The sequence below is a fragment of the Lampetra planeri genome, chromosome 72, assembly GCF_965212315.1.
Source record: "Lampetra planeri chromosome 72, kcLamPlan1.2.h2, whole genome shotgun sequence".
Classification (NCBI taxonomy): Eukaryota; Metazoa; Chordata; class Hyperoartia; order Petromyzontiformes; family Petromyzontidae; genus Lampetra; species Lampetra planeri.
The window spans coordinates 1,818,770-1,845,892 of NC_136177.1; the positions used below are offsets into that span (position 1 = coordinate 1,818,770).

Consider the following 27,123-nt stretch of genomic DNA (forward strand, 5'->3'; position numbering starts at 1 on the left):
TGCAATCCATTCTGTTCTTTTATTTGAAACGACACTACAGGGACTTCTACTTACGAACAGAACTCTGGAACCTAAGTCGATTTGTTTGTAAATCCAACTTACGTTTTGTCGCTTCCAAACACTTACGGCATGTACAGGAAACAGAGGGAATGGCTTTAGAAATTGTCTATCTCTTATAGATGCCGCTGGTTCTTGATGTTCTGCAGATATAGATGCCACCACCACCACTATCTATTGCGAGGCAGTTGAACATACGACCCTCGGTCCGAACATGCAACTGGACATACGGAGGTTTGTTCATATATATGCAAGTTCATTAGTAGAAATGTTCGTAAGTAGGAGTCCCCGTATTGTTTGCAACAAACAGGTGGCTTTGAGCGCTCTGGTCACAGCAGTAGCATTATGAGCTCTGAGAGTCGTTGCAGGCCAGCAGCAGAACGGTCTTCCCCACGATCTTCATTTCAGCAGAAGCTGCTGCGTTACCCAGAGTCTCTTTAACTCTGAAATGCAACGAGTAGACATTACTGACCTATTAATACCCATTGTCATATTTATCATTGATCTGTGAAGACGGATCCATATCAGTGTCCAATTGCGCAAATAAAAATCGCCTGCAGCTGCTTTTTCCATGTCTGAGCGAGGAGTAGTGCCTGGGCGTAGCTAAGCGACGTCTGGTTATGACCCTGTAGTGTCAGGGCACCGACTGGCGGCTGTAAGGGCTAATCATGGGTGGGAAAACAGCACACAGCCGAGTTATATGTGAGCGACCACGAGAGGGGGAAAACTAGGCCAAGGGTCAAAGGAGGGGATCTATCTGGAGCTCCGAGAACCCATGAGAGAGTTCTAAGAAAGGCATGGCCAGGGGCGGGGCATGGCATGGCCGCGCTCGGGGGATATAAGGGAGAGTGGAACGGGGTTTTGGGTGGTAGCCATCGCACTATGTAGTTAACATCGTCGTCGTCGCTATATAGTCAACCAGCTGTATAGTTAGACATCGCTGTTGTCGCTGTAGCTAGATAGTCAGTCAAGGGTAAGTAACAGTGACTGTCATTAAAGTCGTAGCTGTATGCCGACGAGAAATAAATAATAAGCACTCTACAGTCCGTGTCGGAAGTCATTACGTTACACCCCTTTACAGAGCCCGGCCGCATTTTAGCTCCACCCTTCCCCCACACACAAACGTCAAAAATTGTAACAGCCTATCAGTTAGCAAAACGCGAAGCATGCAGTGAAAATACGGGACTAATTTGTCCAGCAGATCGGCGCTTGAGGGTCGAGTATGCGTTGACAGTGGGCAGCAACCGGTTGTAGACGTCCATATCTAAGCGACTCTGTTGTGTACAACAGAGTTGAAAACATTCTTATTCGAGTGCAGAGCAGTTTTAAGCAGCTCTTCTAAAACGACAGGACAAAGTGTTTTAATTACGTTTGTGTGCATTCAGACTTAAATGAATACCTACATCAATGTGGGTAGGCAAATTACAGTTCGAGAGCCACAGAAGCGAACAGATGAACCAGGGAAGTCTCACCATTTAAATTCGGACATCCTCTCATTTCACGTAAAGTTTAAATGTATTCATGAAGGCAATTAGTAAAACAAATGAATATGCTATGGGTCTTTCGCTAAAGTCACGTAGATAGAAAAATTATTTTAAAAAAATATCACGACGTTTCGATCGCAACACAGCAATCGTTTTCAGGTTAATTAAAAAAAAAAATTTCTATCTACGTGGCTTTACCGAAAGACCCATAGAATATCAATTCCTGCAGTCACGAAAGCTTTAAGTCAAAACAATGAATATTAAACAATCAATGAAAAGTAAACATGGTTAAATCCAAAAATGTACATTATTCCTACCAGGGCTGGATCATGGTCCCGTGAGGCTCCTGGGCACATGTCTTTTGGAGCCCCCCCCCCCGCTTTCCTATATTGGTGTCTTTATTGCTTTCTCCCTCGCAAAATCATCTACTAGATCGTCAAAAAATAGCTGTCTGACAAGGTCGGACTCTATTGACATAAGTGACAATGAGCCGAGACGTGTTTGGCACATGCTACGCCGCAGCATATTTTTAAATATTCTGCTTAAAAGGGAAAATGTTCGCTCACCCTGGCAGTTTGTCACTGGCAAAGTTAGAAAAATCCGAAGTGCCACGAAAACATTGGGGAACACTGACTGCAGATTAAGTGCTTGCAACGTCTCAAGCAATTTAGTTGGGCACTTCTAACCGTCAGACAACAAAGACTTGAATTAGTTCGTTGACAAAGCGGTGCTTCTACAGAGATGTCAATGTCACTTTTCTGTAGGTGCATGCTTGTAGCGTGGAACCGGTCAAGTAGGACGTCCCAGAAATGTGCCATGAACACATCTCTAACGTGTCCAATTTAGCACAGGGTCCAGCGGCCTCAATTCGAGTATCTCTTCTCATTATCATCATTGCAAATACCACCAAAGGCCTCTAATGTCGGTGTAGTTTCTCCAGTGCCTCAGTTGACTCTGCCCGAGCACTCCACCGAGTACTGGACAGCGATTTTAATGTCAGTCTGACATCCGTCTGACTGCACCATGTTAAAAAAGACTCGTTAGCCTCTGGGCTACTGCCGTCGAAGGTGTTAACACCAACTAAGTTAAGTGAATGCGCTGCACAAGGCACATACTCAGGTTTTTTTTGTTTCAGGTGGGCCTGTAGCCCATTGTATTTTCCTGACATGTTACTTGCATTGTCATATGACTGACCTCTACAGTTTGAGTGGTCCAACCCAAGGCTCTCCACCATCAAAGTCACATGGTCTGCTAAACTTTTATGAGTGTCGCTTTCAATTGGCTCAAAGCCCAGGAATCGCTCCACCACATTCCCGTTGCTGTTAACTACAACTTGGTGAGCATATGTTTACGTTGATCTTTCATGGCCAAACTATTATGGGTTCTACAGTAGCGATATGTTAACTACCTTGCCTGGTATACAGGTTGTTGTGGGTTTGATCCGATCCCTGTATGTTTGGAGTCTGCGTGCTCACGTGGATTTTTCTCCGGGTACTCCGATTTTTCTTCCACATTTAGAAAACACACATTTAGAGTATTTGGCGTATTTGGACAATTTTAAATTCCACGTGAAAAGCCACTACGTTGAGCAATCATTTATGGACAGATCATTTCTGAAACATATCTAAATAGCTCAGTGGGCCTTAACTGGCAAAATTTTGTTGCTTTCGGAAGAAAACAGACGGAGGAAATCCACGTAGAAAAAAAAAACCTCCAGGAGAAAAGCACCCTAAGTGAGGAATCGAAGCACGCGATTCCCACCATACTGCGTGGCAATATACATAAATTTCACACGCTAACCTTAGAATTTAGATCACCATCATCAAAAACGGGTAAAAAAATCGTGGCCGTATTTTAAAACTGCACGCCCTTTGGAAAACGTGTCACGTTGACAATCCGGCAATTATCACCCAATGATGACTTGTGCCTTGTGGGGTTCATATGAATAAGCCTGGACGTCAATGACTATTTATATAATTTAGACTTCCGATTTTACTCTGGCCTATCGTGATTATATTTACTTTTATTATTCATGTTTCCTTCTCTTTACGAATTGTTTTTGCTCTCATGAGTGTTTCTACATGTCTTTGGAAATGTTTGGCTTTCTATTTCAACTTGTGTATAACTACTTTACCATATTCGCACTACCAAGACAAAGGTGAGTGGGGGAAAAAAAATTACGAAATGTGCAGTGGACACCTAACGGGCTATCTGCCCATAGATCGTGATGATTGTGTGGCTAAAGTTGCCTTGAGATTTTGTGGTGTGAACGGTGCTCTATAAATATTATTATTATTACTATTGCAGCTCACCTTTTCTCTACATCTTCCATGAAGGCCTGTGCAGCAAGAGGTTCTGCAGCCTTCAGCGCATGGTATTCGGCGAAGCTGCCAATTAACCCCATGAATTCCGGTAGTTTGACGAGTGCAAATACCCTGTCACCCTCCAGCCTGCGGGTGAATTAGAGAAACGCAGATGTCGATATTATTACTTCTACTTAAAGTCAACTTTGACTTTCCTGTCCACGCCAACACTGGCTTTTGTGTCGAGTTACAAAAACCTAAATTGTAATGTTATACAACAAAATGTGCGTGATAAGACGCAACTTGTTCTTTGCTCAACTTTAGTTAAATAACTGGTAACAAACTAACGCATTAGCTGTGGTCCACATTTGTTTTTTTGGGTTAGGCCACGTGGAAAATGTACACACCAGATCTAGAGCAGACATGCTTTGAATTCATTAAGGGGTTTTTAGTTATTTGCGTAAACATAAAAAAATGTCATTAACCCACCTCCCCCGCCAACCAACCAGTAAAGTTTGTCACGTGAATAACAACGTGCCGATTAATTTGAATAAAACCACGACACCATTCACAAATTATAACAACCAGTCTCATCAGGTCATTTGCCAGAATTGTGAATAAGCCTTCCTGTTTCCAGTCTTATATTGCTTTAACTGTCATGGTAAACATTACTCAGTGGCAGTGCGTGTGGTAATGTATGGCCCTTACTGTTTGAACCAGATGTCACTTGAAGGAATCTCAGAGATAGATAATTAAAATGGGGGATAAGAATGGAGAGAGACTCAAAGAGCCAGGCATCTTATACAGCATTTCCTTTCCAGCTACTTAAATTTTTAAAATGCTGATAAACCCCGCCACAGATTTGTGGTGCTAACCATAAAAAAAACTCGAACCTCTTCTTGTCCACAAACGGAATGGCTTCACACATGGCAGTATAATCTTCACGCAGGTGGTTCATCTTGTGATTCTCGTATGGGCGAAGATCTTCAAAGACCTAAAAAACAAAAGGCACCACAACGGACCATTACATTGAACGCGTTAGGACCGAGGGGGTTCAACATTTTCCTGCAACTGATAATACAATTGCCATTGGTTTGTGGGAATTGAAACAGACGTGGAATTTTCTTGTGGACGCTAATCTTTCAGATCTCACTCAGAACTAGAAGAATGCTGGTGAAGATTATGAAAACACTAACGTCCAGAATAAAATAGCTCACAGCTCCTGGCTTAAAATAATGTACATTGCAGGAGTAACTGATAATTAGCCAGAGTTTTGGAAAAAAAACAATCCAAGTGAGATTTCGCACAGATACGTAATATAAAACGAATATCCTGTACCAAACAAATTCTCGAACTTTTAAACAGGTGTGTACTGGATTAACTGCACTTGTGGCAAATGCTATGTTGGTCAGATGAGATGAATTATTTGCATAAAACTGCAAGAACAAAGTAAATATTTAATTCTCACAAACACACTTGTCGGCAGTTGCAGAACATGCTTGCCAACAAGGACATGCAGTTGTTTTGGTAACATTGATGTGTTGTTAAACACTAATTTTAATTACTGGTCAAGACCAATTAGATAATCTATTGAAATTGAAACAACTAAAAATAAATAACTATTCTGACAGCTGCAGTCTTAGTGGTGCTGGGAAGCATATTATATTATTAAGTAATACAACTTTAAATTGTTTGTCGTATCAAGGCATCGTATTAGTGATGAATTGCGATTAACCCATCTGTTCAATATTAACATAATCCATTTTTTATGATTACATGAACCCACCCCCCTTGTTATCTGCACCCGATTGGCTCGGTGATGCTACATTGCTCTATTTAAGACGGGGAAACAGGAAAACTTCTTAAATTCTGGCAAATCGCCCTCGAAACGTTTATCAACTCAAATTGGAAATGTTGTGTGTTTACTGTCCAAAAACACAACCGGTTAGTGCAGTAGTAACGAATTGGCACGTTTTGTTCACGTGACAGGTAGAGGTTTGCAAATGACATTTATATTTACGGGATCGAACCCAGCAAAAGCCTACCACTATTATTATGTATTTAACTGCACTCGCCCCCTTCATGAATGGAACATTAGAGACGCAATGGCAATTCGATTGTGGCCATGGAACCCAAAATATGGGATACACAGTAAACCACCAGTCTGCGCTCCTTCGGAGGTGGAGGAGGGTGGGTGTGTGGAAGAGGGAGGAGGACGAGCAATCTTACACCAGTCTCTTTCTTGGATGTGTGTGTGTATATGTATGTTGAGCTTCTTTTGTTACCATACATAACCAACCATGCCAATCGGAGGTTGTATATTTCCGAATGACTTACTGCTGTCTAATTATGGACGACACTTCATCACCTCTCCCTTAATTCCTCCAAGACCTAAAGCTTATTGTTTCCTGCTTCCAATTCCCCTCTCATCTATCCCACAATTTAATTTCCCCCCTTTTCCCTCACTCCGGTCCACTGTGCTCGAAACCTTGGGGGTCACCTTCGATCCCCCTCTCCACCAAACATACATGCCACTTTCATATTTTCAACATCTGCCAAAATACTAATTTATTTCCTCATCTTTGCACGTCTACTATAAAATTCCTCACCCTCATTTACAAATCGCTCCATGGTTCTGCGCCACCCTAGCTCGCTTCTCTTTTTTTTTAATTTCCCATCTAAGCCCCTGCTTTCACAATCTCTATTGTCCCTTACTACCCCCACTCCCTCACTGTGATCAGTTACGTTTCTGCTCTTTTTTTCCCTCGTGGCTCCCCTCCATTGGAATAAACCTCTCACTCCACATCAAGACAACTTCACCCAGTTTTCGTTCATCCCTTGAGACTTTTTTCAATAGTATACCCCTCCACCATTTCGTGTCCTCATCCTTAACATCTTTACTATCCTTCCCATTCCAAAACCTCGCCAGCCCTCCCCCTTTCCCCCCTTCCCCTCCCCAACACTCAAGCCCCATCCCTTTTACTCATCAGCCAATGCACCATTTATACTTCTTGGAAATCGCCTTGAAAAAAGCACTATAAATATGAATACATCAAGTCTAAAGAAATGAGACGAGTATAGCGATGTAGTATATACGTATATATGTAGAACTTTTTGCACCATACGTAGCAAACCATGATACATTGGAGCGGGGGAAGGACAAACTAATCACAAAAAGCATTTTAAAAGAAGAGTTTTCAATCTATATGATGTTTGAAAGTGCATGGCTCCAGTGGCTTCCTAATATCGTAAGGAAAAGCATTCCAGACGGTCGCAAAAACTCATCTGAAAGCGTGCGATTCTGTGACCGTTTTTGTCCAGTAGTTATTGAAGGCTGCTACTGCGAGGATGGCCAGAGTTGGGAGTGATTGATGGTTTATGCTCCTTGACGAGATCAGCAAGGTATTGTGTGGTTAATTTGTGGCATGCATTTTGTGTGTGTTGAGCGTGAAAGGTTGAAGTGAATGCAGAAAGAAAAAAATAAAATCGGGCAAAATGAATGAAGTACAAAACTCTGTTAGTGAAGTTGCATGGTATCACCTTCCACATGATTTGTGTGAGTTTCTCCGTGAAGGCTCCATACTCGACGTTCAATGGGATCATGGGGGAATAGATGACGAGGCAGCCATGTGGCTGCAGCACCCGCTTGACTTCGCGCATGAAGGCTGGCAGGTCAAACCAATGCGCCGACGTGAACGCGGTTAGCAGTGACACGGAGCCATCCTCTACGGGAAGGCTCTCGGCTGGCCCCACCCTACGATGTGGGAGGGGTGGGGGGAAGAAGGAAAACCAAAAAAATGTGCATAGCAGCGAGTTCATTTTTCACAAAGCGACACAAACAAAAATACAAAGATTCCCCTGTGTAGCCTGCAACCGACTGTTGGGGACGAGTGCTGTTAGTAGCGAGCGGCGATGCCTATGAAGGCCGGCACTGTGGCATATGAAGGGGTGGGGGTGACCAGCACAACACCCCACCGATGGCGATCTTTTTACACACCGCACCAGGTAATCATGAATCCTAGTCGACGTAGGGGGAGGCCCTGGACTGGTTCAGATAATATTCACCGTGATGGTCGTGAGCGGGAATCAAACTCGGGTTTGTAGCACAGGGCGCCCGAGAGACGATGTGTTACCATGGTCTCCTGGCTCCCCACATTCACACAGCAGGCTACCCTGTAGTAGTACGCCCCGTCGATGTTTATCCCGGACTGACAAACTGCCATCTCTTTCGGTGTCCAATCTGTCACCAATACATCGGAAGGAAAACTACTCTGCCTCATTACAGATTCTCCCCGTGAATTAAATTTCCCGCACGTGACAAGCGTGTTTTGGCAATGTAAACATACAACCAAGACTTTTTTTTGGGTTAGATCACGTAAATATGTGTCGTTAAAACCCGCCACCACCCGACATAGCCAACTAGTAAGGGTTGTCTCATAAACAGAACATGCCAATTCGTCACTAGTACAGCACACCGATGTGTTGGAGAGCCAAGCCACATATTTACACTTTGCGCAAGAGCGCAGAAGTGTGGTCACGACATCTACGCCTCTATATAAGGAACGAAACAGGTGGACTTCTCCACAAACCTGGCTGTTACCTGATGAAGCTAGTTGTAATTACTGGTGAAACGTCGTACTCAGATTGTAAATGTTGTGGCTTGGCTCTCCAGCACACCGGTGTGCTGTACTAGTGATGGATTGGCAAGTTCTGTTTACGTGACAATCCTTAATCATTGGCTATGTTTAGTTTGTATGGCATGATATAATACACAAACATCACCCTCCAAATCTGCCTCCAATCTCTCGACTCAATCCTAAAAAACACAGTATAGCCGTTTGAATGTGTCCCCATGGAAGGCCAGAGGGACTTTGTATCTGCGAGTGTGGGGTTGTTAACCTGTGGGCAGCGATTGGCACTATGAAACTGTTTACCCAAGTTCGATTCGTGCTCACGACCACCAACAGTGACGATTATCTGAACCAGTCCTGGTCCTTCTCTCGGTGAACTCAGCCTCAAATGAGTACCTGGTGCGGTGTGTAAAAACATCGCCAACGGGGAGGCAAAGGCGGTCGGGCGTGGTGCTGGCCACCCACCCCCTCCTGTACTGTACTGGCTTTCACTAGGTGCTATTCACTAACTTTGCTTGCCCCAACAGTCTGTAACAGGCTATATGGGGGATATGTATTTTGAACCTACATGTAGGTGATGTTGTTGGGATGTTTTGCGAGCATCGCTTCTTCTATCTGCGATGGGCTCACATCGATGCCCAACACGGTTTTGCTGATAGATGCCAGAAGCTCCGTGCCCTGCCCGCTTCCACAGCCAACGTCCACAACGAGGCTGGGCTTGCTCCCCGTCTACATGCATACACACACATGGGATTAGGAGGCTTAATAATATAGCCCCTTTCGCTCAGCCTTTCCACAATGGTTTCAGCTGGACGTCCGAGCGTTTTACCTGGCCATGGTTTTCAGAGTATGAGATAGAGAGAGGGGTGGGTAGGCAAGCTGGGATGTGACAGTGACAGAGCTATGGGAGAGCGGACTGTGGGTCTTGCAAAGTCGAGCTTGACGCAATACACATGAAACTTCATAACGCTGAAATGAATCCATATTATAAATCAAGCGATTGGAGGGACGCCACACCTTATATTATATCATGTATTTATATAGTGCCTTAACCAAGGTGCTATACAGTGACAGAGGCGTAGCTAGGATATTTTGCGCCCGGGGACGAACTATTAAATTGGCGCCCCCCCCCCGTTTAAATCACATTTTCCTATTACATCTGTAATGTAGTAACTCGGCGGGAGACGACTTCACGGGTAGCACACTCTTTTATTTCACCAACTATAGTTACACGGGTGACTAACACAAGCTATAGTTACTCGGGTGACCAACACCCACTTAGTTACACGGGTGGCTAACACCAGCCTAACCCACACGGTTCTCCTGGCTACACCAACACGGGCTCTTACGCCCCGTAGCCTCTCGAAACACACCCAGCCGGGGTGTCCGTCTCGACTCTGGGTCCCACAGTCCCGACCCACATGGGCGTCGGACCACGGGTCCCACAGTCTCGCCTCCGAGCCACACAGGGCCCCGGTCCTGACAAGGACAGCGGGACTAGGGGTCTCAGGGCACTACTTCTTCAACTCCGTCTTCAATCTTCAACTGGTTAACAACCCCGAGTGCTCCCGCGCGTCCTCCTTTATGTCCATCCTGCGGACGTCGCTGAGAGCACCCATCCCATTTGACCAATCACTGCGCGCTACCCACGATCCTCTTTCTCACCTCGTGTCAGCGCGCACAATCCCACACGTCGCGCCGCCCCGTACTCACTCACTCCCGGCGCGCGTGTCCACATCACGCCCACATGCGTGCCCAACCCCGCACCCCGCGCCGTGATCCATCACTGTCGGCGCACGTCAACACCACCACTACACATCGAATAAGGAATAACAATTTAAATTTTAATGAAACATTGTATTTAAAAAAGCAAATTTATAGAAATTATATTACATGGCTCACTCAGTCACTGTCGTAGACTGGTTGACAGTCTACAAAAGATACATTTTTCTTGATTTCACTGTCGCAAACTGGTAAATCACGTAATCAAAATCTGTTTTTTCCAATGTTTCTCTTTCAACGCTAAGAAGAGCAAGATCGCCGAGACGATCTTGTCCCATTGAAGCACGCAAATACGACAAAATAAGTTTCAATTTGCTGAACGACCGCTCACAGCGTGCAATAAAAACTGCTATTGTTAATAAAATTTGCAGTGAAATTCGCAAATTCGGAAATATGTCGTCTCCATAAACACAATAAAACCAAGAAGATCCAAAGGAGTTTCTGGTAGAACTTCATTCCGGTTACTGAGCAGCATTTTGCAATCTCCAATTTCTGTGAAAAGTTTGTGGCCATTGATGTCGGTGTCATAGAAATTTCCAAAATCTGTGCAATTTCGACGAATTGCATCGACATCTGTGTCGGATAGAAGAGTTTTGACGTCCAGCAGAAATCCAAATTTTGTGTTCAGGTCTTTTAGCCGTAAAAACCGTGTTGACATCTCCTGTTGATGTCGATAAAATACACTCTTCATAACGCGTACAATTTCTTCTTCTGCTGAAAGTCCTGCATCTCTTGCCAGTTCTCCTGGCATATTCCGATGTCGCCTAATTCTTCTGTCCACATCGATCCCCCAGGCTGTGCATCTTGTTTTGGCATTTTCTACAGCAACTTGGCTCAAATCATCACGATGCTTGACAAATGCATGCTTCAAAGATTCAAGATCAGTTGCTGTTTCCTTGAAATTCATAGTAGGATCATGTAAGCGTTTCTGAACACGATCAATTTTTCCAAGAATGACATTCCAGAAATGTAATAAAACTATGAAGTTAAAATTTAATGCGCATGCCTGTAACTGTTCTGCATCACTTCTGGTTTCAGGCGTCATAGTTACGTCCTCCGAGAATGTCTAGCAGCCCTACTAGTTCATCCAGTGCTTCACAGATAGCTTTAAAAGCTTCTGATCGTGCACTCCAGCGTGTTTCAGGCCGTCGTAGTTTCCGCCACCAACAAATAGGCCAGTGACTAAGGCTGAAAGACTGCGCCTTTGTTGTTTGGGACGTTCTTCCATGTAAGTTGTTAATAGGTGCGCGTACCAAAATGTAATTACATGACATGTAGGTTGTTTGTGGCGGGATATATAAACTTTTAGGTTGAGGTGTAGATTTGTGCAGTAGTTTCAGGCTGCCGCGCCTGCTGCAATAAGTTATAATGTAACGTTGTAAGCCTCATTTTGGCGCCCCTTTACCTTGGCGCCCGGGGACATATGTGCCCCCCTGCCCCCCCCCTAGCTACGCCTCTGTACAGTGAACTTACTACGGAACAAGATGGTTGGCAAGATGAAATGAGACGAGTTGATGGGATATATGCAAAATGATGGTGACGATGTGTGGAATAAACGAAGATGGAAATGAGACGAGTGGATTGATGATCGGTGACCATGGGGAGTTGGGGACAGTGATGGCGTTAGTACGAGTGGGGAGGACAGCAAGTGGAGAAGGAAGGGTGGGGCAAGAGAGAATGCATGGATTTTAAAAAGAGAATAGCATATGGTAGTGAGAAAGTGATTGTTTGACATGCAATGGTAGTTCATTCCAGTGAGGAGGGGCTAGGAGAGAGAATGAGCGAAACCTAGACTGTGCGCACGGAGGGAGAGAAAAGAGACGGCAAAGATTTAGAATGCAGCGAGCGGGCAGGAAAGTAAAGTCGGATGAGAGAAGAGAGGTAAGGAGGAGCCAGGCAATGAAAGAGATTTATAAACTCAGCTAAGGAAGTTAAAAGGAGGCAACGATATTGAACGGGGAGCCAGTGTCGCTGAATGAGGAGGGGCGATGTGTGGGAATGGAAGAAGATTAAAATATTATAGGGGCAGCTGCGTTTTTAATTTGTTGGAGTGGTTTGAATGCGTATTATGGTAGACCATCATAAGATAATAGCAAGGCGAGTGAAAATAAGAAGTTTGGTGGCAGTGATTGTCATGAAACCGTGGATTTTAACGAATGTTGTAAAGGTGAAAACGGCACGATTGAGTCGCGGAAGTTTGTGGTCAAATAGGGAGAGAGTCGTCGAAGATTACACCAAGGTTGTGGACCGACTCTACTGGAGTAAGATAAAAATGGGAAAAGTAAGGGACAGAAAGGATGAAAATGTGAAGCTGGAAAGAAGAGGATGTGTTTTTGAACGGTTGATGGAGAAAAAGTGTTGGGTCATCTAAGAATGGATAACACAATACAGTAGAACCCCCTCTTCATGACCACCGCTGTGAATAACTAAATGCTTAACGACGGGCCTCCATAGAGCCCAATGTCTGCTTAACGACCATTCCACTGTCAATGACTGGCTGTTGTAGGTACAGTAAATGTTAATTAATGCATTGATTGACCATGTTTATTTTAATATTATGCGTTTATAATGTTAGTATATCTATGTATTAATATCCATTGTTTAAACATCATACATTACACGTTTTTGGGTGAAAGGTAACTTTTGATGCTATTGGAACAAATTGAGCTTTTAACATGTATTTCCTATACTCGATAAATGACCAAAACAGTCGAAAATGTACAGCTCGCAAAATTCACTGTACAACTCGCATTTCGCACATGCGCCACAGTCATCTCAGTCCTATCGCATTGTCTCACGTGCGAAGCTGCAAGTGCTTCTTGTAAATCGGCGTGGACTTTGTTACAAATATCATCGAAAACCTTCAACGGTGAGTAGCAAGTGAAGTACCGTTGATGACTCTTGGACACCGTTGGTGAGGCACACGTATTTATTCCGTACAAGTAGTCACAACTGTGGACATACAATACTAGAGGGGGTATCGGCCCCCTCACCCGGCTAACTGGGAATACACTGCTAGCTATCTCTGACCTACCTCCTAGTCCTCCACTAACGGGCTAGGGGAGGCTGTCTGGCCCGACACTGGTAAGTCGGGCTACGGTACCCGGAGTCCCAGAGCACTAGCTGTGGTTCTCGGGACCACGCCGCTGGCTCGGTCCTGCGCGGCCCTGACAAGGGCGGCGTCCCAGGGGAGTCCAGGGCTCTAGCTAGACGATCTTCGGTCTTCACTGGTTTAGCTTTAACATTCTGCCCCGAGCCCTCTGACACATCCCCCTTTATACTCCACCCCCGCTGAGGGGTGGGGCCCCGGGCTGCCTGGTGCGGACGTCGTTGAGAGCACCCCCCCCCCCCGTGCACTCACGTAGCCCCGCCCACTGTGTTTGTTTCCCATAAGCTGCCATGCATAACGGCTCTCTCTCTAACACCCCTACATCACCCCCCCCCCCCCCCGCATAGCTTGCAGCCGGCTGCCAACATACAAAAAAACGACAATAAAAGCGCATTTAGCCCCTGACCGCACGTGTGCCTCACTATTTTTCAACATAACGCGAAGAGAACAACAACAAGAACCAGAAAACCCCGAAGGGAAAACAACCCGACGCACCCCCCCCGAATAAATACGAATTCCGTAAAAGCAACGTATATACAAATCGCAAGGAACCCCCAACACACACACCACAATGTGCCAGGAGCACACCACCGACGCAGCGCACAGTAACCATACACGTGAAAATAAAAAATAAAAAAAATTCTTCTTTTTGTGCATCACAAGAGTCTGCGCATTCTTGCGCGCGTCCTTGCCGCAGGCCCGTCACACAGGGCAACCCCGGATGGCGGACCATCCGGTGGCAGCTGTCCATTTCGAAGTGAGTCTGCGCTTGATGTCGCGAGACCCTCGGCATCCCCCGTAGGGGTTGTTGGGCGGGAGCCCGTCATTCCAGGTGCACCTGGGGGCGGGACAGCCGGCAACACGTCAGGCGAGAGCAGCAGAGACGGACCCTTTGAGTCGGCCGACCCCCCACATGTTTGGCCACGCGTGTGTGGAGTGGGGCCTCGCACCGCAACGAAGGGTTTCAGCCTAGAGGGGTGCACAAACCACCGGCACTTCCCCCATTTGATGCGAACGCACTGAGGCCGCAAAACCTCGACCACCTCGACGGGGCCCCGCCACGGCCGCACCAGTTTTGAGGAGGTCGCGAGTGGTACCTGGGGGACAGTGCAGCCATGCCCTGTCCCCCGGCTTCCACTGTAGCACGTGCGCGCGACCCAGTCTGAGGCGCTCATTCGCTTTCTGACGCCTGTCGGAATTTAGCATGGCAGCATCCCGTGCCTCAGTCAATTTCGCAAGGTTAAATTTAACATGGTCGGCCAATTTAGTTTTTCCCAGCGGCGCGGGGATCTGCAGCTGTGCCCGAACAGGTGGGTCAGGTTCGCGGCCATACATGAGGAAGAAGGGTGAAAATCCCGTCGCAGCATGGGGGGCCAATCTGTATGCTGCCAGGACCCCTTGAATTTGCAAGTCCCAATCGGTCTGTGAGTCCGAAACCTGCTGCGACAACATAGACGTGATGGTTCGATGCAGACGCTTGACCATCCCGTCAGTTTGCGGGTGATAGGGAGAGGTACGAATTTTTTTCGTTCCCAGGAGCTCACAGACCTGTTGGAGGAGTTTGCCGGAAAAATCTTTTCCCTGGTCGGTCAGCAGCCGCTCCGGAGCACCTTTGTCCATGACGTAACCTTGGACAAAGGCCTCCACGATGGCTGCTGCCGACTGGTTGGCCAGGGGCCAGGCCATAGGCCAGCGCGTAAAGTACTCCACCCCGGTCAACAAATATCTATTGCCCCTAGGGGTGGCGGGAAATGGCCCCAGAATATCCAGCGCGACAAGTTCATTCACTCTGGAGACTCTGATAGACTGCAAAGGCGGGTTTGACTCCCGTGCTGGTGGTTTTCGCTGCGCACACCGAGGGCATGATGCCAACAGATCTGCGACATCCCTCGTCATGCCTGGCTAAAAAAGAATCAAGCTGGAGCAAGGCGAGGGTCTTTTGGGTACCCAGGTGGAGGAGGCGCTCATGAGCAGCCCACACCACCCTACCCCATAACCCAGAAGGGACCACCAGCCGATGTCGATGGGATTTCCCGTCCCAATGCATCAGCAACCCCGCGTGCATTTCCCATGCGTCGGCATCACCCGTCCCCCGCCCCGCCTCCCCGGCGCGACGCGACGAGGGAGGTATCCTCCATCTGGAGGCGCCCCCATTCATTAACAGGCAAACCCAGCAGGGAATCTTTTCCCTGTTGTGCGATAGAATTTGTAAGCAATGTTTCGTCGTCGGCGGCGGCCGCCAGGACCGGAACCGGCATGTCCCCTGCTGGCTTGCAACGTCCCGACCCCAGGAGGCATGCACATTCGGAGGTGGTTGGCATGCGCGACAGAGCGTCCACGTTGGTGTGGCGAACGCCCTTACGGTAGGTGGTTTTGAAATCAAAATCCTGGAGGACCTCCAACCATCGGGACAATTGTCCCGATGGCTGTTGAACTCGCAGGGCGTACTGCAGTGCCGCATGATCTGTGCGGACGGTGAAATGCCGACCGTACAGATATGGGCGATACTGTTGGATGAAATAGACAATTGCCAACAGTTCCCTACGGGTGACACAATCTTTGCTCCGCTGGAGACAACACCCGACTGCCGTACGCAACCACCCGTTCCACGCCGTCAACCACCTGGGAAAGCACGCCCCCAATACCCGTGTTGCTCGCATCGGTGTCGAGCAAAAATGGTTCCGAAAAATCGGGGTAAATCAAGGGAGGAGCTTTTACCAGGGCGTCCCGAAGGGAGCAGAAAGCAGCCTCCTCCTCCTGACCCCAGTGGAACCGAACCCCTTTTGATGTTAAAGCGTGTAGGGGTTTGGCAATCGTCGCAAAATCAGCGACGAACCGTCGGTAATACGACGCGAAGCCAATGAAACTCCTGACCTCTCCCACCGAGGTGGGAGTCGGCCAGGAGCTGACACACTGCGTTTTGGCGGGATCGGTAGCAATACCTGAGCGCCCCACGATGTGCCCCAAATAACGCACCGAATCGCGTAACAAATAACATTTTTGGGGTTTGAATTTCAAATTAGCAGCCCGCATCTTTAGGAAAACCGCCCGCAACCTCTGGAGATGTTCGTCAAAAGTTTTACTAAAGACGATAACGTCATCCAAATAAATCAGGCACGACTCCCATTGCAATCCAGCCAAAACCAATTCCATAAAACGCTGGAAAGTTGCCGGCACTGAGTGTAAGCCCATCGGCAACCGGTTGAATTGGAACAGGCCGTGCGGTGTACGGAAAGCAGTTTTAGGCTTTGAATCATCGTCCAGAGGAAGCTGCCAGAATCCCGAAAGTAAATCCAGTGTGGAGAAGAATCGCGCTCCCGCCAAGGCGTCCAGCGATTCGTCCATCCGTGGGAGCGGGTATGTGTCGGCAACCGAAATTTTGTTAAGGCGCCGAAAATCAACGCAAAACCGCAACGCGCCGTCCTGCTTTTTAACCAGGACGATCGGCGCTCCAAGGGCTGGTGGAAGGAGAAATGATGTCGGCGGCTAACATGTCATCAATAGCAGATTTGACATGGTCCTTTTCGGCGGGACTTAACCGAAACGGATTCTGGCGTATTGGCGCGCTGTCACCCGTGTCAATATGGTGACGCAGCAGATGAGTGCAACCCAAATCGTATTTGTCCCGACTGAAAACGTCGGAAAATTCCCGCAGTAGCGTTCTAAGCTGTTGGCGCTCTGAATTTGACAGGTCCGTCGATCCCGCACAAAGCGCATCGAGCCACCCTTCATCGCTGTCCGAATGTGGGTGCGGCCGGGGAGCAGTGCCGACGTGATTTGCAACAGGTTCCTCGCAGGGCACCGGCGTCGCGTGAGCAAGCACCGTCCCTTGAGGAACTACCACTGTCTGCGACCCCACATTGAGGACCGCGATGAAAGGGTCCCCGTCCCCTCTTACGACGGTCTGGGCCGGAATCAAATGAGGTCCACTAACCCCGGCCCTAGATGGTCCCAGCAGAATTCCCTGGTCCCCAATGCCCTCAGCGAAGGGCCGACGAAGTTTTAGAGGCACCAACATTTGAGCTCCCGGCGGCACACGAACGGTTTTAACGACGGATGCTGGTACTGTTACGAACGCCGTCCGAGCCGCAGTAGGGGAAGGCAGGAACGCCATGCATCGTCCCGACGGGAGCTCAATGCATCCCTGGTCTATTAAAAAACGAATCGGCATTTTGCCCAAGAAGTCCGTCCCCAGCAGGCACGGAACCGCCAGCGAGGAGGAAACAAAAATCGGGCCCGACAATTTGATATCCCCGATACAAATTTGCGCTCGAATCTGTCCAATGATGCCAAGAGAGCCCCCGCTAGCGGCATAGAATGGGACGTTAACCGGCAGTAAAGGACGGCTCTGGACAGGTAGAATATTGTAAATTAGTTCAGAAATGATGGTCGCCGATGCCCCCGTATCGACCAGGATGCGTACCTCCACCCGTCAATGTGTCCCACCACGGCCGACGACCCCGACGACGCGGCCACAACGCGATGGGCCAACATGGACCACTGCCTGGGTTCGATTTGAGTCCCCATAGTGGTGCGTGTTGGCCCGTCGCAGCGCAATGTCGGGCCCCCCGTTCGTTGCGGTGTGCGAGTGTGTGACGAGTGTGTGCTTGGGCCAAACATGAGGGGTGCCGCGACTCGCCGGATTATGTTGATGGAGCTTGGGAGGAGGAGGGCCGGCGTCCTGTCGAGGCATCGTCCCGCGCTGCCGAGGAGAGCAGCACCCCGAGGCGACATGGCCCCGGACGCCGCAGTTGAAGCAACGCGGGAGCGTCGGCGGCGATGACGGACGGTCGAAGCGGCTTGACCCATCCCGGCCCGACCGTGCTCCCGTCCCCGGTCGACGGCATAAACCTCTTCCGCCGGGAGGGTGGCTGCAGCCATCGCACGCCCGGCCGCTGCCCTGCTCGCTTTCCGACGCTGTGACAGCAGGTTGGCATGGAGGAGCCGCGCAGCCTGGAGGGAACTCATCTCCGTGTCCTCCTGTGTTAACGACGGCGATGTCCAGGTCGTCTGCCAGCAGGAGGATTTTTTCTGTGACCATGGCGTCCACGCCGTCGTTGTCCATTCGAGGGAAGGCCATCTTCGCCAGTGCCAGGAGACTCGTCCTGTACGCCAGGGGCGACTCCTTTGCACCCCGCTGGCGATTGTAAAACTGCTGCCTGCATTCGGCTGAAGGTCCGTAGACCCCGGCCAGCAACTGCAGCGCCATCTGTAGCGTGGAGCGCTTCTCCCTCGGCGCCGATGTAAGGGCAGCGAGTGCGTCGCTGTCGAGGAGCGCCGGCAGCGCGCAGAGAGCCTCAGCATCCGACCACCGTGCCATTTCTTGGTGGGCGAGGAAGCGTCGCTGGAAGCCGCCCCAGTCGCCCTCCGCGCCAACAAACTTTGAGCGGAGGCAGCCGTTGGTGCAGCGCAGCGGTCGCCATGGAAGCTCGCAGGCTGCTGTCCCCGTAACTCGGCTGCGCTTCGGCGCGAACGGCAGATAGTATCGCCTGTCGCAGCTGTGATGACGCTCCCTCCGCTGGCGGTGACGCGGCAGCCCCAGCGAGAGCGATGTTGGACCCGAGGTTCAGGCCGGCCACGCCCTCAGCAGCTGCTGCGGCGATGGTGGGAGATTCAAAGTTTGAATCCGTTGAGATGGTGGGAAGGCGCATCGGACGTCGGTTCTCCTCGCCCCGTGGTGGTCCACCAGCCCCCAGCCGCGTGATGTGTTCGAGTGTGGCGGCAGCGGCGTAAAGCAGCTCCGCCAGCCTCGCGTAAGCCAGCCTCAGCCCTTCTGATGGCGGCTCCTTTTCATCCTGATGCCCCGGTAAGAATGCGTCCGGCCCCGGCTGCACGATGTCTTGTTGAGCCGTCTCGGGCTCGACAATTTCAGCGGTGTCCTCCACCTGCGGTACTCCTGCTCGAGCTGTCCGGCGCGTGTCCATGTTCGTAGTTGTTCTGACACCAGATGAAGCACCGTTGATGACTCTTGGACACCGTTGGTGAGGCACACGTATTTATTCCGTACAATTAGTCACAACTGTGGACATACAATACTAGAGGGGGTATCGGCCCCCTCACCCGGCTAACTGGGAATACACTGCTAGCTATCTCTGACCTACCTCATAGTCCTCCACTAACGGGCTAGGGGAGGCTGTCTGGCCCGACACTGGTAAGTCGGGCTACGGTACCCGGAGTCCCAGAGCACTAGCTCTGGTTCTCGGGACCATGCCGCTGGCTCGGTCCTGCGCGGCCCTGACAAGGGCGGCGTCCCAGGGGAGTCCAGGGCTCTAGCTAGACGATCTTCGGTCTTCACTGGTTTAGCTTTAACATTCTGCCCCGAGCCCTCTGACACATCCCCCTTTATACTCCACCCCCGCTGAGGGGTGGGGCCCCGGGCTGCCTGGTGCGGACGTCGTTGAGAGCACCCCCCCCCCCCCGTGCACTCACGTAGCCCCGCCCACTGTGTTTGTTTCCCATAAGCTGCCATGCATAACGGCTCTCTCTCTAACACCCCTACACAAGCATAGTGTGCCAGTGACAGTTCAGGTGGTGAGTGGAAGAAAAGTCTCAGCCGGAGTATGCTCGATGTTAAAATGTGAGTGATAAAGTGTAGCAGGGCAAGGTGAGCGTGTGGTTGATATTGGGCGCCATTTTAATCTTCCTCCAACGAGTGTACATGTACGATCATGAAGAAATTAGAGGCCAGCTTGTTTAATAGTTGAATAGTTTAGTTTGTGTACCACTGCTACAAAGCAGCAGAGGTTAAAATGACGTGGCAAATAAAGTGTTATCATAGAAAAAAAATGTAATGATTGCTCGCATTATGGATCGAGGATCTACACAACAAAAACTCCGATCAGCCGAGCCCCTCATTCAGGAGAAGGCCCTAAGCTTGTGTAGTAGAGTTACCCACTCGATATTCACAAACTCGGAGAGCAAATCGTTAACAAGGTTTTCCCGCTCAAACTAACGGTCAGGGTCTCACAAACTGTGAGAGCTGACCGTAAACAAGGTTTTCCCGCGCGACCAAACGGTCAGGGTCAGATAGGGTGAATTGGGATCGAAAAGCATATTGGGAACGACCAATCACAGGGTTCCACAAGGTGGCCGGGGATTGGACAACCCGGCCACGAGCAAGTATAAAGCCAGAGCGCTCAGAGCTCTCGGGGAGTTGAACCACACGAAGACCCAAGACAGCGGAAGAAGCTTAGGACCCTGGACCAAGCCCTCCAGCCCTTATCAGGGCTAGGGTTCAGTGTAACCAGTGGTCGGGAGACATCTCCCTAGGTCCAGTCAGAGGACACTGAAAGAGCGGGATATTGAGTAGCCTGTAGGGTACGGTGCTTGTACGTTCTGAGTGTAACGGGTGAGGGGAACGTATATCCCTCAGTGCATAGGGACCGTGTTAATAAAAGTGTGTGCTACAAAAGACGTTGAAGAGTCCGTCTGTACAACACTACACTTGTATGGAGGAGACTAGAAAAAGTAGTTGGGAGAGGAAGAAGTAGCGAAAGGGAACCCATTCAAGGTCGCCCATAGATGGCTTTACAGTTGTCTTCAGGCATGATGTAGCTCACAGAACGTAAGTCCATGATGGCTGGAGTGGATGGCACCAACAGAGAAAGGAGCCTTGTTGCTTGCTCCTACACAACCTTGCAGTTTGTTGTTTTTAGTGTTTTTTTATTTTTACTCATAATGTCTTTGCTATTATTTCTTATGACCACAAAGCACTTTTAGGTCCCTTTGTTCGGACCACCCCCCTCCCCCCAAAGCAGCTCCATTTATCTTACCTAGTGTTCTTCTTCAGAGATACCAGCGCAGACCAGGCAGGGGAGCCGGCGCTCTAGTGAGGCTGAGAAGATAGGCTAATCGACCCCCAACCGGCTTCCCAATCTTAGTAGCCAATGTTCAGTTCCGTGAGAAAAAGCTGGACGAGTGAAGATCGAGAATCTTCTACCAATGAGATGTGATGGAGTAATGTCCTTCGTTTGACCGAATCATGGCTCTCCATACTGGTGTTGGAACTCGCAATTCAGCCCACTAGATGTTTCATCGACCGGGGGGGGGGGGGGGGGATACAAAGCCCTCCCCCGTGGCCACCGTTCGGAAAATCAGATCACACTTCCATCCTGCTCCTACCCATCTATTAGGCAGACGCAGGAATTGCCTGTTACTAGAACTATTCAACACGGGTCTAACTAATCGAAATTTGTGCGTCAGGACTGTTTTTCTTCCGTGGACTGGGAAATGTTCCAGGTCACCGAGAATAACAATCGACAAGCACAAAGACTCAGTTACCGGGTTCATCAAGAAGTGCACAGAGGATGTTGTTCCAACAGTAACGATTCCTACATATCCCAACCAAAAACCGTGGATGGTAGTATTCATGCAAAACTAAAAGTGCGAACCACCACATTTAACCATGGTAGGGCGACTGGGAATCTTTGTGTTCATTCATCCCATGCATACAAGCACATAGTTAGTGCCATTTGGATTTCTTCGGATATTTTCGTGATTTCTTTTTTAATCTTTCCAATGTTTGTTAGACATTCTATTGCAATGTTGTAGAGCTGACAACCTCAAACATTTCGTTGCACCTACAATAACATCAGCTTCACTGTGTCTGTGAGCAATACACTTGACTGAATACAGGGAGTCAGCCAACGTCGAAGTGGATGATGCAGAAACGTTTCTAGAAAAACTAAAAATCGTTAAAGTACGGGCTTGATCAGGTGTTTAATCCTCCCAAGACCTCCAAATCCAGCATACATCATCCATTCAAGCCAAGATCATAAAAGTTATAGGTTAAGGAAAAAATATTTGTAAATGCCGTTTAATAGTGCTTTTCTTTTTTACTCTAAAATGTTTTCAGTCATTGTTTAAAACCTGTCACAAATTATATGTCTATTAAAAGGAAAAACTTTTAAAGTGTATAGGGCTGCTTCTAAATGCTCATAAAAATGGTTTTCAATTAAGTGTTTTGTAAGTATAATAAGTCCAGTTCAGACGACGTCTTGACTTCAGAGTTGTTTATTCGTTTTTCCCATTTACAGCCTTCCACCGCATTCATACACTCGGTTCCCTTGCCTCCCTCTCCGCTCCCTCACGCTGCTGGCAGACAGCGTGAGAGAGACTGCCACGGCCCGCCACATGGCTGGAGCGGGACCACGGCACTAGCGTGGCTTCCCCACCTTCATTCCTCCGCACACTGACCACGTGCTGTCTTTCTCCACCCCTCAATACCTGGCCAACGTGATACCACGTAGCCAATCCTCAGCCACACCGCTGGAAATTTCTCGAAGATACTGTCCAGCTCCAGGGATACGCCCCTGGCTCGAATCCCCATTGGCTGTGGGCTGAGGCCGGCAGAACCCTTAACTATCGCCCAGGTGTAACCTCATTACATAAGTATAAATGCTGTTTGAAGATTAAAACGCAGAATTGGTTAAGTGTACATTGTATTTGTAGGCGCAGCTTTTTTGTACCAAAAATAAGCTACGCATGAACCTAAATGGAGCAATAAGTCTGACACGTGTTTGATATGTCTTAAATAAAACTACTGTTTCTCATTTCTTATTTCCACAACGAACGATTTCCATATTTATATCTAGTCTTTTACTTTATCACGTTATCACACTGTCAAAGACTTGTCTACTCGCTCCATCTGGTTCTTCTCCTGGCATCCCTTTTATGCTGCCAGACCGGAAGTGACGTCATGAGTTCAACCAACAGTGTGTCTAACCAAGGGGGATTCTAAACGGTTGGAATATTGAGAATAGGTATCCCCCCCCCATTGTTTTTCCAACAAAAAACAACGCTGTCTGATAATAGGTTCCCATTTTTTCTGGCAACAAATAGGTGTTAAGATGTTAAAACACCAAACTGATACCTTTTACAAGGAATCATGTCCACATTAACCACAATGCTTGTGGTCAGAATGCAAACAAAAAAACATATCATAAAATTGCATTGTCTTTTAAACTGATTGGTCCACACCAGACAGCTTTTCTTTTAGCCTAGTCTCAAAATAGTGTTATACAAGACTAGAGGACAAAAGGCGCCCTCTGTTGCCAGAAAAAAAGGGAAAATCCTATTCACATATTTTGGTACTGGCAACGGTCCCATGAAGTTGGAATATTCCAAGTCAAGTATTCCCAAGCTTCAAAAAATGTATGACAGATGTACATAAAAAATGCATTCACTGTCTAATGGCTCTTTTCGTGCTGAACTGTACAGTTCAGGTACTGCAAATGTACAGTACGTATTCTCCTATGGGAGAAATTTCCCCAGCTTCCCGTTGGATCGGTAATGTATACATTCTTACGGTTCCCATCACCTACCATTTCCATATATTCACATGGGGGAGCGAATTCCTCGTTATACATCGTCTCGTTATAAGGTCGCAATTTTCTGGTCCCCAACCCCAATGTTTATATCGGGAACACTTCTGAATAACATTTAATGTCAACCATTCCTGGGCCCCTTCCCCCCCTCAAGTGGAGTGACTTTCAATTGCTCAGGCGGAAGCATTGTTCCTGGGTTGTCATTTGTAGCAAGCCCTTGTGTAAATAAGCACGACTTCATAACAATGTATTTGTTTGGCAACTGGAAGCCAATGCAGCTCGGTGAGCACTGGACGGGCATGGTCAGATCTTACAGCAAGTCACGGCTCGTGCCAAAGAGGCCTGTACACACGCTGCAGTTTGATATTGTTTTTGCCAGACGTCCAGTCTGGGAACAGCCCTCGCTGAATGAAAGATTTTCCAGGTGGAAAATCAGTGGCACAAGCACGTCCGAGCGCGATTTGAGAATCGATGTGTGTATGTAGTAGAGCCATGTGATGAATAGACATCTGCTGCCGACGTTAGTGTCAGGGTCGAGTTTTACATTGATTCTCGGTTAAATCAAACTCAAATGGCAGACAGGGAGAATGCGCTGCCTTGCAGTTAGAAACCGCAGACTTGATCGTCATTATTATATTGGCGAAGAATATTTACAAGTACTGTGCACAGACCGGTTTTATTGGTTGATGGGTGGTTTGAGTGAGGAGGTGGTTGGAGTGGGGAGGGTCAACTCAATCTTTAACCCCTTTTAGGTCGATAAAGTACCTCCCTGGTTGGATAATTGACCGATCAGTCTACGTTAGTCGTAAACTTATTGGAATTCCACCGCCCTACCCCGTAAAGGTCTCCTGGCTTGTGTTCTGGGTTGTGAGACTTGTTTCACCTCTCAATGACTCGTTGTCATGGTTATTTTTGTTTTCATTAAATTTTTTTACTTCCTGCAGGATTTAAATTTGCTTGCTAGTTGCTATAAAAAGGAGGGATGTTTTTCCTCTTTGTACAATTAATGTGCAGTGTTGCAAGATCAATTTATGAATGACGCGATATAAAGTATGATTGCAGGGACTCCTACTTACGAATATTAGACTTCGGAACTTTCAGAGATACGACCAAACTTGTCCACATGTCCAGTTGCCCGTTTGGACCGAGAGTCATAAGTTCAACTGCCGTGCAATACATGGAGGCTGTTGCATCTACATCTGCAGAACATTAAGTGACATGTACATCTACAGGAGATTATACAAGTGTAATTGTAACTCAGAGACGCCGTCTTCTCTGTGTGTTTATTATCAAATAAATTTCAACCAATAACGCAACATGCAACTACGAGTAACTATATACACACGGGTGTTTCACACGACACTATTCTAGGATAACATAACTTCTTCTTGTAAGACAACTCGCGGGCGATGAAGACGGCCCGGTTATTTAAAAGCTTTTATTCCAACTATATACAGTCACCGTTTCAAACAGTTTCAAAACAATAACAACAACCCGCAAGGGGGACATTGCCGCGAATACAGGATCCCCTACAGTTCCATAACACATGGAGTGTACGGATAACAACAACTTTGCTGGTCCATCCAATACATATCAAACAAGAGTCCGCGATTGCCGAACCGAGTCTCGCTCCTCAATTCCCGGTGCAGTGGCAGAAAACTCTTCCAAGTGCCGCCTGTGTCAACGTTTGATACTTAGCAAAACAAGTCCCATAGATACCAATGGACATATTACAAACGTGGTGTCTCAACAGGCCCCGTGGTGTCCAGCTCTCGTTGGCTTCTCTATTTGCGGTGCTACGATTCAGCTTTGTATGGTCTTGCAGCAATGTACCTGCGGGCCCTGAATGATCTGCCATACGACCGGGGTGTATATACTACTACCACGCACTTCAGGAGCAGGACGTACTACTCTCCCAGCCCTCGGCTCTTGCACTCGACGCTGGGGAAGGGGAGGTCGAGCCTTCTCAAGCGTTGCCCCAAGGATCTGGAATGTCTATCCTGTAGTGATCCGGCACCCTACATGCCTCCGTGTTGTTTAGGAGGAAGTGTAAGACTCGTAGATTTTACTTGAACATAACATTTTTTCCTTTTTTGGTCTTTGCATTTTATTTGAGTGCACAATGGTTTTGATACCCCTTGAGTGGAGGTAATATTACATTTAAATAAATACGGTATAAGCTACTGAACTAAAAAATAAACTACGTTTTTATTTTTATTTTACCAGGTAAGGCCCCACCTAGCTGTTTTAGTCTGCCTCGGCAGCAGACCAAGCTTTCCCACCTGATGGACGCTTGCGTTGCGCCAGAAACGACGCGATTTATTGTATACCTACGTGACTTTACCGAAAGAACCAAAGGAGTATCTTTATAGCCACTATAGTTGGCACTCCAACGGAGAAGCAAAACTACTTCTTGACCAGCAGAACTCGACATTGGCATTCAGCCCCCGAACGTATTGCTGCCATACGCAGGAATACAATCCACGTGACAAATAGGAATAAATCCACGCCTATGCGATGACTGTTAATAGGCAGTGCAGTAATGTTGTAATCTCCCCGTATAACCTGGTGGGTCCGCAGTCAAATTCGGCAAGAAAAACATCAAGCACGACCCACACGAAGCCGCTACGATCTCGTTGCATTGCGGTGAATGCGTGGGCGGTGTTGTGTTGCATCCGAGAGTGAAGCCACGCTCCAAACATACAAAATTCGAGAATTAAACCGCACTAAACACTCACGTACCTTTACATACACGTAGTCGGTTAGGGTTGTCAAGACGTCTGCCGGCAGGGTGGGCCGGTAGCACTTGTACAGGTGGGCTAGTTCAGCGCCCTCAAACACGCGCACGGACATTGCTGCTGTGAGAAGGTGGAGCAGGTCTACGCGGGACTTATCTGGTTCAAGGTGTCGAGGAAGAGGTGGTGGGGGAGGAAGAGGTGGTGAAGGAGGAAGAGGTGGTGGTGGAGGAAGAGGTGGTGGTGGAGGAAGAGGTGGTGGTGGTCCGGAGAAGTCCCGACGGCTCTCGACGAGAGAGCGAGACCCGTTTTATAGAGAAGCCAACGACAAAACCCCACCCATGTGTGTGTTTGTGTGTGTGTCTTTGTCTTCGTTGTGTGTCTGTGGGAGTGGTAGTGTAACAGTTAGCGAGCTGCACTATGAAACTGGCCACTCAATTTCGATTCCCGCTCATGGACAACAACAGTGCCGATTTTCTGAACCGGTCCTGGGCCTCCCTTAGGTCGACTCAGCCTCAAATGAGTACCTTGTGCGGTGTAAAAAAATCATCACTGGGGAGACAAAGGCGGTCTAGCGTCGTGCTGGCTCATACTTTTACAATAATTAACATATAAAGAGTGGCATTGTGTATTATGCAAGTAATTAGCAGCAATTAGCATTAATTAGCAATTACAGTAAGGAGTGAAAATAAGAGGT

The 27,123-nt window shown here is 48.1% G+C and overlaps 1 protein-coding gene across 1 annotated transcript; it reads right to left on the bottom strand.

The window, feature by feature from the left end:
• Positions 1-26,943, bottom strand: LOC144737688 (uncharacterized). Its single transcript, XM_078620514.1, has 6 exons — positions 26,434-26,943; positions 9,044-9,204; positions 7,385-7,598; positions 4,738-4,838; positions 3,854-3,991; positions 1-500 (listed from the first exon to the last, which is right to left on the bottom strand). Exons 1-6 carry the CDS (start codon positions 26,542-26,544, stop codon positions 401-403), a joined length of 825 nt encoding a protein of 274 aa, XP_078476640.1. The 5' UTR covers positions 26,545-26,943; the 3' UTR covers positions 1-400.
• Positions 26,944-27,123: the final 180 nt, after the last annotated feature.

Coding starts and splice junctions, on each gene's coding strand:
- LOC144737688 (XM_078620514.1), bottom strand. CDS start 26,544: ATGTCCGTGCGCGTGTTTGAGGGCGCTGAACTAGCCCACCTGTACAAG. Junction 7,599..9,043: donor CCCAACAACATCACCTACAT/GTAGGTTCAAAA, acceptor CCCACATCGTAG/GGTGGGGCCAGCCGAGAGCC. Junction 4,839..7,384: donor TCACACAAATCATGTGGAAG/GTGATACCATGC, acceptor TTTGTTTTTTAG/GTCTTTGAAGATCTTCGCCC.